General features: G+C 36.9%; 1 protein-coding gene across 1 annotated transcript in view; it reads left to right on the top strand.

The window, feature by feature from the left end:
* KCNH5 (potassium voltage-gated channel subfamily H member 5) overlaps positions 1-11,862 on the top strand; it is a 383,851-nt gene extending 371,989 nt beyond the window's left edge. Inside the window, exon 11 of the mRNA NM_001192989.1 lies at positions 10,915-11,862. Coding sequence (NP_001179918.1) covers positions 10,915-11,862 — 948 coding nt within the window. The remainder of the gene's footprint in view (positions 1-10,914) is intronic.
* The last annotated feature ends 674 nt before the right edge of the window (positions 11,863-12,536 follow it).

Raw genomic sequence — 12,536 nt, 5'->3', positions numbered from 1 at the left:
GGAAGATCCCCTGGAGAAAGGAATGGCCACCCAGTCCAGTATTTTGGCCTGGAGAATTCCATGGACTGTATAGTCCATGGGGTTGCAAAGAGTCGGACATGGCTGAGTGACTTTCACATGGCAAAGATCAGATAATAGAGATGTGACATCCCATCAAATCTGATGCTTTCAATGTAGTTTCCATCATGGAGGAAGAGACAGAGGCAGAGACTTGAGAGTAACAGAGACATGGTGCCAAGAAAGTAAAGGATTAAACCAGACTTGAGAACTACATCTAGGAAATACCTTTTTGTGAGGTTGCAGGAATATGGAATTGACTATAAACAGATCAGAAGCTAATTTTTTAAAGATAATTATATGGCCAAAGAAACCATCAGTTCAGTTCAGTTCAGTTCAGTCACTCACTCGTGTCCGACTCTTTGCGACCCCATGAACTGCAGCACGCCAGGCCTCCCTGTCCATCACCAACTCCCGGAGTTTACCCAAACTCATGTCCATTGAGTCGGTGATGCCATCCAACCATCTCATCCTCTGTCATCCCCTTCTCCTCCTGCCTTCACTCTTAAGCTTGGTCTTAAAAAATCATTTTTTTGTTGTTTTTAATGTGATTTCAAAACCAAATCTCAGGCCCCTAATCTGCAGGCAGGAAGAAGCTGAGGAAGCTCTACAGTCTTGAAATAGGATAAAATTTCCAACCCCGATAATAGGTTTGAACTGTAGAGGGAAATGGACAAAAATGAGCATCCAAAGAAAAGGAATCATGAGCCACAGAGAACAGTGGATGATAGAACTTATCCCACATAGCAGACTGAGAAACTAATAAAGGACTTTACCCCTCTGCCAGGGCAGCGGGGCATCACAGTGCCTGCCTGGCAGATCTCATCATTGCCTGGGACCAGTGATGACTGAGCCTCTCAGCCGTGATTCCCTACAGCTTTTAATGGGAGTGTTAAGTCAGTTATACTGCTTTTCCACTTTGATACACTGTGCACATGTTTATATATGCATGTACGTATATATGCATGCATCTGTGTGTGTGTGTGTGTGTGTCTAGGGGGACAGATAGCTTGTCTTTCTAGTTTATAGGACACCATATCAGGTTTCACCATCAGAAAATGGTACTGCTATTTATACTTTTGTGTAGCCTAAAGAGAGACTTTAAATTTTATATTTTCTAAGATTGTTTATCCAGTACATCTGCAAATTCCATTAGTCTTACTGGCAAAATAAATTCAGAATTTGACCACTTGTCACTACCTCCATTTCTATCTCTCTTGTCTTAGTCAAACATGATGTCTCAGCAGAGTTACCCAAAAAGCTTCCTAATTGGTACCTTCTTGCTGTCCTTCTGACTATATAATTTATTTTTTCCCACAACAGCCTGAGCTATCCTTTCAGAGTGGAAGTGAGACCCTCTGCTCCAAAGTCTCCTACGGCGTCTCCTCACATTTAAAAACTGAAGTCCATGGCCTCCTCTCCAACCTCTTCGGCAGTAATTCTCCCCATGGTTACTAAATGCCAGCAGCTCTTCATTCCTCACTATTCATCAAACATGCAGACGCTCTCAGCTCTAGTTCCCCCCGTCCCCATGGCCATCTGCATGGCCAGCTTCTTCATTCCATGACTGTCTTCGCTCCAATATCACTTCCCAATAGAGATCCAACCACTTTGCCTTCTCTAGGTCCTGATACTCTTTCTTTTTCTTTGTAGCCCACATCACCTGACATTCTATGGAATAGTTAAGAGGTTTTGTTTTGTTTACTGATATATACATAACTCTTAAACAGGGCTTGAAACATGGTAAGTGTTTAACAAATACAGTGTGAATGATTATCTTATTTGCTTCTGTATCCCACCATTCATGTGTCATAAAATAAATGCCCTGAGGATGTAGAATAGGACAGAATCGGAGAGTCGGACACGACTGAGCGACTTCACTTTCACTTTTCACTTTCATGCATTGGAGAAGGAAATGGCAACCCACTCCAGTGTTCTTGCCTGGAGAATCCCAGGGACGGGGGAGCCTGGTGGGCTGCCGTCTATGGGGTCGCACAGAGTCGGACACGACTGAAGCGACTTAGCAGGAGCAGCAGCTCTACCTGGGGGCAGTAAGTGAAAGTCTCCCAGCACTGTGGCTTCCTGGATGCCCAGCCTTAAGACTTTGCTCTCAGGAGAAGAGCCCAGATCTTGGTTGAATACTCTGTTGCTGTTATCTTGAAATTCTTTATCATTTTGAACAAGAAGACCTGCTTTTTTTTTTAGTGATATAATTCATGCAACATACAATTCACCATTTTAAAGGATACAGTTCAGTGATTTTTAGTACATTCACAAAATTTTGTAACCATCACCACTATCTAATTCCAGAATATTTTCATTACCCACAAAAGAAATCTCACACTTTCTAGTATTCATTCCCCATTTCCCATATCCCCTAAACTTTGGAAAACATTACTTCCTGACTAAATTTGCCTATTCTAAACATTTTATATAAGTGAAGTCATACAATGCATGACACTTTGTATCAGGCTTCTTGCACTTAGGGTGATATTTTCAAGGTGTCACATGGATCAGTACTTTGCTTCCTTTTATGGCTAGGTAATATTTTTTGTATGCGTATATCACATTTTGTTTGCTGATTCATTCATTATTAGATATTTGGGTTGTTTCTACTTTTTGGCTATTATGAATAATGCCACTATGAACATTCATGTACAAGTTTTTGCATCACTACATTTTTTTTTTCTTGGATATATGCCTACTAGTGGAATTGCTGGGTTGTATGGCTACTGTATGTCACATTTTTGAGAAACTGACAAGCTGCTTTCCACAGAGGCATTTTTATATTTGCACCAGCAGTGTATGAGGGTTACACTTACTCTACATCCTCCCAACACTTGGTATTTTCTGCTATTAATAATACTTGTTATCTTTTTATTATAGCCATCCTAGAGGAAGTGAAATTGTGGTTTTGGCTTGCATTTCCCTAATGACTAATGATGCTGAGCACCTTTTCATGTGCCAGTTGATAATTTGTATAGCATCTCTGGGTAAATATCTTTTCTAATTCTTTGACTATTTTTGTATATTTTTATTGAAGTACAGTTGATTCACAATGTTGTATTAGTTTCAAGTGTAAAGCAAAGTGACTTATATTATTAATTGATCCCTCCCCCTTACTGTTTCTCTTCTGGTAAGCATAAGTTTGTTTTCTATTTCTATTGGCCTATTTCTCTTTTGTATATAAGTTCATTTGCAAAAGCTTTTTTGAGATTTCATATCTAAGTATTATTTGTCTTTCTCTCTTAATTACTTAGCATGATAATCTCTAAGTCCATCCATATTGCTGCAAGTGGTATTATTTCATTCTTTTTTACGATTAAGTTCTGAAATTTAGTGAAGTCCAAATTATTTATTTACTATTTTTGGTAGCTTGAGATTTAGGTGTCTAAGAAAGCTTTGCCTAATTCAAGGTCACTAAAATTTATGCCTTGGGTTCTTTCTAGGAATTTTATAGTTTTAGCTCTTACATTTAAGTCTTTGATATATTTTTGAGTTGAATTTTCTATATGGTATGAGACTTGCATCTGTATCTATCCATCTATATATTTTTTCTTTTTTGTGAACATGCAGTTGCTCCAGCACCATTTGTTGAAAAGGTTAATCTTTCCTAATTGAATCCTCTTGGCATTCTTGTCAAAAAGCAATTGACCATAAATGCATAGGTTTATTTTTAGACTCTTAGTTCTGTTCCAGTGATGTATAAGTCTGTCCTTATGCCAGTACCACACTGTCTTGATTACTAAAGCTTTGGAATAAGTTTTTAAACTGGAAAGTACGAATCCTCCAACTACATTCTTATATTTTGATATTTTTAGATATTCTGGGTCCCTCACATTTCCACCTATATTTTAGGGTCAGCTTGTCAGTTCCTGAAAAATAAAATTTGTATTTTAATTCCTAATCAATTTAGGAATTAAATCTACAGATGAATTTGGGGTATATTGTCATGCTAACAATATTTAGTCTTTCAGTTTATAAACATGAATATCTATTGATTTGGATCTTTAATTTATTTGAACAATGTTTTATAGTTTTTGTATATAAGTCCTGTGTTTCTTTTGTTAAAATTTTTCCTAAATATTCTATTTTCTTTGATGTTGTCTTCTGACATTATTTTCTTAGTTTTATTTTTAGATCATTCATTACTAGTATAGAAATACAACTAACTTTTTATTGATTTTGTATCCTGCATTTTTGCTGAAGTCCTTTATTAGCTCTACTATTTTTTTTGTCTGTATGTTTATGTATGTGTGCATGCATGCACAATTGTAGTGGATTCCTTAGGATTTTCTGTGTACCTAATCATGTCATCTCCAAATAGAGATGGTTTTAATTCTTCTTCATTCTGGATGTCTTTTATTTCATTTTCTTGACAATTTCCGTGACTATTAGCTTTAGCACCGTGATGAATAGGAGTGGCAAGATGGTATGTACCTGTTTCTTTCCTGAACTCTTGAAAGAGCTTTCAGTATTTTACCATTAAGTATGATATTAGAGGCCCTGAATTTTTATGTTGTATTTGGCCCTACATATTGTATAGCCGGGCTTCCCTGGTGGCTCAGATGGTAAAGAATATGCCTGTAGTGCAGGAGACCTGGGTTCAATCCCTGGCTTGATCCCCTGGAGGAAGGCATGAAAACCCACTCCAATATTCTTGCCTGGAGAATCCCCATGGACAGAGGAGCCTGGTGGGCTACAGCCAATAGGGTCACAGAGTTGGACATGACTGAGCAACTAAAAAAAAAAAAAAAAAGCACATTGTTTAGCTGGTCCTGACTCATAAAGACGAGCAGAGTGAGCTGAGGATTAAAGGATAAGTGGGAGCTCCCCAGCAGGTGAGGAGGAGGAGAGAGAACACTATGTGCAGTGTTAGATTCTAGATCTCGAATTGATTCAGTAGCTGGTGTGTGAAGGTCAAGTGAGAGTGAAGGAAAACAGAAGTTGGAAAAGAAGGTTAACTAACCACTGTAGGCTTGCTGACTGTATTAAAGAGCTTTGATTTTACTCTGTGATTTTTGTGTGTGGGACACTATCATGTTTGATATATAATAGTAAAGAATGGAATAAAGGGAAATAAAGGTAGAAACCGAGACAGGGAAGACAAATCATGGATTATTGCAATATTTGAGACTGAGTCTAAACTTTGCCAGCTTTACCTTGGATTAGCTATATTCTTGGTTTTGAAGACTTCGGCTTCCTGCTTTTATATTTTTTTAATGAAAAAACTTTAGTAATAGAAATGCATAATTATATCAGTTAAGTCTAGAATGTCCTGCTGTTGCTGCTGCTGCTGCTAAGTCACTTCAGTCGTCTCCAACTCTGTGCGACCCCCGTAGACGGCAGCCACCAGGCTCCCCGTCCCTGGGATTTTCCAGGCAAGAACACTGGAGTGGGTTGCCATTTCCTTCTCCAATGCATGAAAGTGAAAAGTGAAAGTGAAGTCGCTCAGTCATGTCCGACTTTAGTGACCCCAGGGACTGCAGCCCACCAGGCTCCTCAGTCCATGGGATTTTCCAGGCAAGAGTACTGGAGTGGGGTACCATTGCCTTCTCTGAGAATGTCCTGCATTTGCATCTTATTAACTACATCTATTCGTATTAGGCATTTCCCAACACATTAACAAAATCAAACAATTTTCTTTTTCTCTCATTTCCTTATTTTTTCCTTTCTACTCACCTCCCTTCCTTCCTTTTTCTTTGTATTAATCACTTAATTAATTAATTCCTCAAAGCTCATTTAGGACCTACAGGGCTGAACTAGATCTATAACACATTCCTTGCCCTGGAAGAGCCTATGAATGGTTGAATGAAGCAAGGCAGCCATATTTCAAATCAGAGTATGGTGTATCATTGTTATCCTTCAGTCACACATGGTCACCTGCCCCAGCTCTGTCACTGTGGCCTTTGTTAAAAAAAGTTTATAGCATCTGATATACACGCAATAGTGATTGCTAAGTGCTTCTTTGTTGTATCAGTTCAGGTTGGAATGGTTGAAAAGACTAGAGTTAGAATTAGTGACTAAGTTCATAGAAACAGTAAAAGGAACCAAAGCACCAAAACAACTAAGTCCTTAAAGAGAGTCAGATAATCTGGAGCTGGTGTTTGATTGTATAAGTAGCTATAAATTCCTAGTCAATTCTGTAGATTCACAGATCTGGGAAGTGATGAGCCATTTCAGAGAGTATACCTCTATCCTCCAAATTACATAATACTAAATCCATGTCATTAAATAAATGATTCTAACCCTTTTTTTCCCCTTGCTTTTATTGGATTTCAAAGTTCAGTACACATTCAAATTATTCAATTTTGATATCCCTTTTTATTATCAAATGTCCTACTTTTGAAATGGAAAGCTCAGTTGGCCATGTTCCCTGTCAAGTTTAAGAAGCTTTTATCATTTAAATAAATTAAACCTTCCAGCATGGGCTCCACAGAACATAATGAAGCAAGGAGAAGAAAAGCTTAAATGAAATAAACCCCTTTACTCATAGAAACAGTACAGGCTATTGTGCATTCTACCAATAAATGTGTGGCTCTAATCATAGTCTGATTTGTGATTTTTCTTTTCTAATTCTGTCCTTAATTTTTTAGTGTTTATTAGCAATTTGACTTGCCATTCAGCAGAAGATAGACATGGTGCAAGAGGTTGTAGGAACCTCTTGCTCAAGGTTCCTAAAGAAAAAAGCAAATATTGCATTTTTAAAAGCTGATTTATTTTAATCCAAGTTGTTTCTTTACACGATTTAATTCTAATATAAGTTGATCTCCTCTGAACTTCACTCAGATCCTTTAATTATTTTTTAAAATAATGTTTTGGGGGATTTTGCTTTTAAATCTTTGTTTTCTAAGGGAAAATAATCATAATTTTATGTTATCATTTGGCAGAATTAATGTATATAGCTTATGTATTGAATTATTGAATTAATAGGAAATTTTTTACTTTCTGTATGACACATTGCCAATGTAAGAATCAATTGGATAATGAAAACTCTTATTATTTGAAGATTCTTTCAATGCCAAAAAGTAGCCTGCAGATTATTTTAATCTAAAATAAAAACACACTGTTTTGAAGGTTTAACTAACTAAAAATTATCAATCTTTCTCTTCCTTATGAATTTAAACCATTTTATTCTACATGATTAAAACGTTAAAGGTAAGAAGCACTTCTTTAGAAGGAAAGATTCAGCATGGACTGAGATAATTTATATGAGAATATTCATGCTTGTAATGGTAATGTAGAATAATTTTCATCCTATTTTTTATGATGAAATGTCTTCTTTGTAATAAAAACATGTTGTTATTGAAAGTTGGGGTTTAGAGTCATAAAATTATCTTCAAACTCTGAGCATTTATTATATTTAATGTTACTACATTTAATGTTTTTGAAATATGGTGACTTTATTTTCTTATTTGTTGTATAACACATTTTTTATAAGTCATAGCAAAGTCTATCAGGCTTTGCACATAAGACATAGGCCAACTGGTTGTGACACCTCTGTAATTTTTTTTAAAATTTTCAGGGCCTATATTCTGATACCTCGCATTAGGAAAGTTTTGCTTTGTCATCAGCCAGAAAATACATTCTTAATGGATGTTATTCTATTCTTACAGTTCAAGGATTCTTACTCAGGTTCTTTAAAGATTGATCTGTGGGTCAAAAACTTGAACTTGATTCTACTCAGCAAGTGTTTGTCAACTCTACTTATTCAACAAGCACAGAGCTTCAATTGTTTATTAATTTCACCACTTTGAGGGATGGTTCGTCATGGCAAATGCTCTGTGAAGGGTTGCCTTTTGGATGTTAAACTGCTGCATCACTCCCTACTTCATCCACTCACCTGTCTGGGTTTTCACAGGTACAGGAGGTGCTGTCAAAGTTATCCTGAAGAACTGCATTAGACTGTAATGGTTAACTGTTTGGGATCTGACTCCATGGATTTGTACCCTGGCCATTTACTAGCTGTGTGACTTACTGCAAACCATTTAAACTTTTTTGCTTCAGTCTGCTTTTCTGTAACATGAGAATAATAGGACCTATCTCATAGAGGAGTAATGACAGTTAAATGAGATAATACACTTGTAGAAGTGACCTCTTTTTTAATAAGTATTTTTGATAAGCATTTTTGAAAAAGTCATAATTTCTGTTCTACAGTCAAAATAGATAAATTTAGTCTCATTCAGGAAACTCCATTCAATTTAAAAGTTGTTTTTTTTTTTTTTTAAAGTGAGCTTTGACTTACAAGTCTGTTTATGCTAAATAGTTGATTAAATCCAAGTATGAATTCTTCGGATTCTGTTTTTCATATACAAAACCTCATTCTTTCTTTTTCTCATTTCCTTTTACATCTTTTTGGTGACAAAATATGCCAACCCAGTTCTATTTTATTTGTCCCTTGATGCAGAGTGGCAGCCTGGCCCTGTCACAGAACTCCCCTTGTACTCAGTAGTATGGCATTAGGAGTCTTTGTTCTCCACTTAGTGGTAGCTGTGTCAAAGGCCTTTGTTGGTTTTTGGTTGATGGAGAGGGCCTGGCTGGTAAGGGAAACTGGAGAAAGAAGGCTTATTTTTTTAAACTGATGTTTTACTTGGGCATATTACATCCTTAAATCACAAAGCATCCCAAATTTGGTAAGCACACAATAACTATAAGCAATTATTAGCCATTGTATTGAAAATTTAAAGTATGGCCTAAGATGCCCACAGATTCTCAGTCTCCAGGAACCCCACATCTTTCATCTGTGAACCTCACATGGCAGTATAAATTTATCCCATTCAGATAAATAATGTATGATTTTTTAGTGTGTCCTAAATATTGCATGGATGTGTTGTATTTTATCTGACATCCCTGTGCACCAAGCCTTGCCCTCCTCCACTGTTCATTTGACTTAGATGCATTTCCCCACCCCCAAAATGTGAAGGGTAATCTCAGTTACCACCCCTCACCAAGGCTATGTCTTTCCAAGTCTAAGTAACTACAGTTAAAAACAAACCAGGCTGGAGTCCAGTGGGAAGAAGGATGTGACCCACCGTTTACATTAGTCCCTTTATGTCAGTTCATAGAATCAAAGTAACTGCATTTACAACGAAAGGGAATGATCCAGGAATAGAGTATCTTCATTTCCATGTTTAGATTTGTCTGGTCTCAAAAAGTGTTAATATCTTGAAGTTTAGAACAAGCCTTATTTACCTAGGAAGCATGAGAAATATGTCAACCCTTTGAAAGACTTCTTATTAAACTGCTGGAGCTTTGATGTCAGACTAAAGAGATTAGAATTACATTTTTCAAAAAGATCTATTTCGTGTACTAGTAGAGAAGGGAAAATATGCTGGTCTTTATAGACAGTTACTGAATTTAGAGAATATTTATTTTAAAATATGAATTATTACTTCTTGATAAGCTATATTTAGTGCATCAATATCAATTTAGAAAATGTGCTTTTATAGGGAGAATTGCCTCTCCTCTCCCTGACTTCTCTGTTTACAGTGATCATCACTAGTATTGGTTCTAGCATAAGATCAATGACTATACGGAGACAGAGGTGATGAAAATGGTTTCAAACAGAAAGTGTTTTATGAGAGTTCAAGGGAGATAATCAACGTATTCTGAGAGTCTATTACATGAGAGAGACTATATACTTCACATGTAGTTCTAATCCAACCAACAGCTTAATAAGAGAGGGTGATAGAGGCAAGTAATTTTGCTAGCATCATAAAATTATCTGATTCTGAAAGCACACTAATGTAACTCCCTTGTGAATATTCCTTATAACCCTCATCTGTAGTTATTTTGTTCTTTAGAGTAAAAAATCTTGCACTTTCCAAATTCACCTCTGACTCTGATAATATAAGTGGTAATAATTTCTTACATAGTCAGTCTTTTGTATTTTTCTTGATGGAGTTGTAACTTCACAATATTATTTTCAAAATACATTTTTAATAAAATCTATGCTTACTTATATTTGAGAGTGCTCATCTAATCCTGCATGTACTATGTATTTAACTTTACATTTGAATTTTTAAAATATTGGAATTTGAAGAGTCTAGCCTCCTACTCAGTGAAAGTATTACATGGACAATGTTCTTATTTCTGTTCGAATATTTCAGTGGTGTGAATTTCATGAGTTTTTGAGGCAGTGTAATCAGTTAATGCGTAGTAGTTTGAAATAAAGTTTGTATACTGACCTGGTATTTACCTTCCCGAAGCTTCTATATATAAATCCTTGTTCTAGCCTCAGAGCCACCTAAATAAATTTAATCCCTCCTTCTATCCAACTCACAGTGCTATGTCGGTAGACTGCCTAAATTTTCAGTATTTTTATAGCTTAGAACTCTTATTATTTGACCTCTAAACAGAGGATGACATTACGAAGGGGTTTCAATCATATTAATATGATCAAAAAGAAAAAAGAAAAACTTACATGAAATAGTGATATATTGCAAAGAGATAAATATGTTTTCTTGCACATGCATGTATACATGTATGAATATACATATATACTAACATATTAATAGATGTTTATATTTATGTATTTGTCTATTTTCTGTGAAATGGGAATGTGAACAAGAAAGCAAATAGCTCTATTTAGTTGTTTCTTAACTACATTCCCCCTCTGATATGCAAGGAAGTGGGACAAAATGAGCTGAGCAAGTTTAGTCAGTGTTTCTATGTCTAATTTCAAGTGTACTGTACCTGTTAACTGGCACTGGACTATTTTTCCCTTCAGAAGTGGTCTTGCTTGCCCTATCTTCAAGAGTTTCCTTTGGAAAACAGAATACACCTGGTATCTTGTCACACAAGTATTAAGTCATCTGTTTCTATAGTCAAGTTTTTAATCTTTCTGCCCCTCCACAGATCATTTTCCGCAAAATCAGTGATGTGAAGAAAGAAGAGGAGGAGCGCCTCAGGCAAAAGAATGAGGTCACCCTCAGCATCCCCGTGGACCATCCAGTAAGAAAGCTCTTCCAGAAATTCAAGCAGCAGAAGGAGCTGCGGAATCAGGGGTCAACGCAGAGTGACCCCGAGCGGAACCAGCTGCAGGTAGAAAGCCGCTCCTTACAGAATGGAGCGCCCATCACCGGCACCAGTGTGGTCACCGTGTCGCAGATCACACCCATTCAGACGTCTCTGGCTTACGTGAAAACCAGCGAGTCCCTCAAGCAAAACAACCGCGATGCCATGGAACTCAAGCCCAGTGGTGGCGCTGACCCCAAATGTCTCAAAGTCAACAGCCCCATAAGAATGAAGAATGGAAATGGGAAAGGGTGGCTGCGACTCAAGAATAATATGGGAACCCATGAGGAGAAGAAGGAAGACTGGAATAACGTCACTAAAGCTGAGTCGATGGGGCTATTGTCCGAGGACCCCAAGGGCAGTGACTCAGAGAACAGTGTCACCAAAAACCCATTAAGGAAAACGGATTCCTGTGACAGTGGGATTACAAAAAGTGACCTTCGTTTGGATAAGGCTGGGGAGGCACGAAGCCCATTAGAGCACAGCCCCATCCAGGCTGATGCCAAACACCCCTTTTATCCCATCCCCGAGCAGGCCTTACAGACCACACTGCAGGAAGTCAAACATGAACTCAAAGAGGACATTCAGCTGCTAAGCTGCAGAATGACTGCCCTGGAGAAGCAGGTGGCAGAAATCTTAAAAATACTCTCAGAGAAAAGTACACCCCCAATCTCTTCTCCAAAATCCCAAATGCCTCTCCAAGTACCTCCTCAAATACCCTGTCAGGATATTTTTAGTGTTTCAAGGCCTGAGTCACCTGAATCTGACAAAGATGAAATCCACTTTTAATATATATATACATATATATTTGTTAATATATTAAAAACAGTATATACATCTATATACATATGTGTATATATACAGTATATACATATATATATATATTTTCACTTGCTTTCAATATGATGAACACAATATGGATTTTGATGTGTAAATATTGCATGTCCAGCTGGATTCTGGCCTGCCAAAGAAGATAATTATTAAAAAGTAGACATTGCTTGTATATTATGCAGTTGACTGCATGCACAATTTACATTTATTTATAATCTCTATTCTGTAATTTTTAAAAGTATGATTTTTGTTAACCAAGGCAGTGTAATAGTTGAAGAATCAGGGTCCAACCTGCCAATGTTGCCATGACAAATTTGATCTCAGGCTGAGTATACTGATCTGTCATTTCCTCACTCTTCTGTTAAGTTAAAATTATAAATTAACGCCAAGGAATCATTCAACCTTTTAAACTATTAGTGCCATTTTATGATTTCATTCCATAGGATATTTTTCTGTAACATAGTATTAGGCTATTTTCCACAACAGGCAGTATTTGCTCCGTTGAAATAACTGTTTTGTTGCCTCAGTCAGACATCGACGTGGGATATGGAACTTACTACTTGGGTTTGTGCATGAATTGCATTTTTGCTCAACTGTACCTCTCCTTGTTCAACATTTACTTAGATAGTAAT

This window comes from Bos taurus, chromosome 10, assembly GCF_002263795.3.
Source record: "Bos taurus isolate L1 Dominette 01449 registration number 42190680 breed Hereford chromosome 10, ARS-UCD2.0, whole genome shotgun sequence".
NCBI lineage: Eukaryota > Metazoa > Chordata > Mammalia > Artiodactyla > Bovidae > Bos > Bos taurus.
Note: the sequence above shows the minus strand (reverse complement) of the source record. Positions and strands in the feature narration are given on the sequence as shown.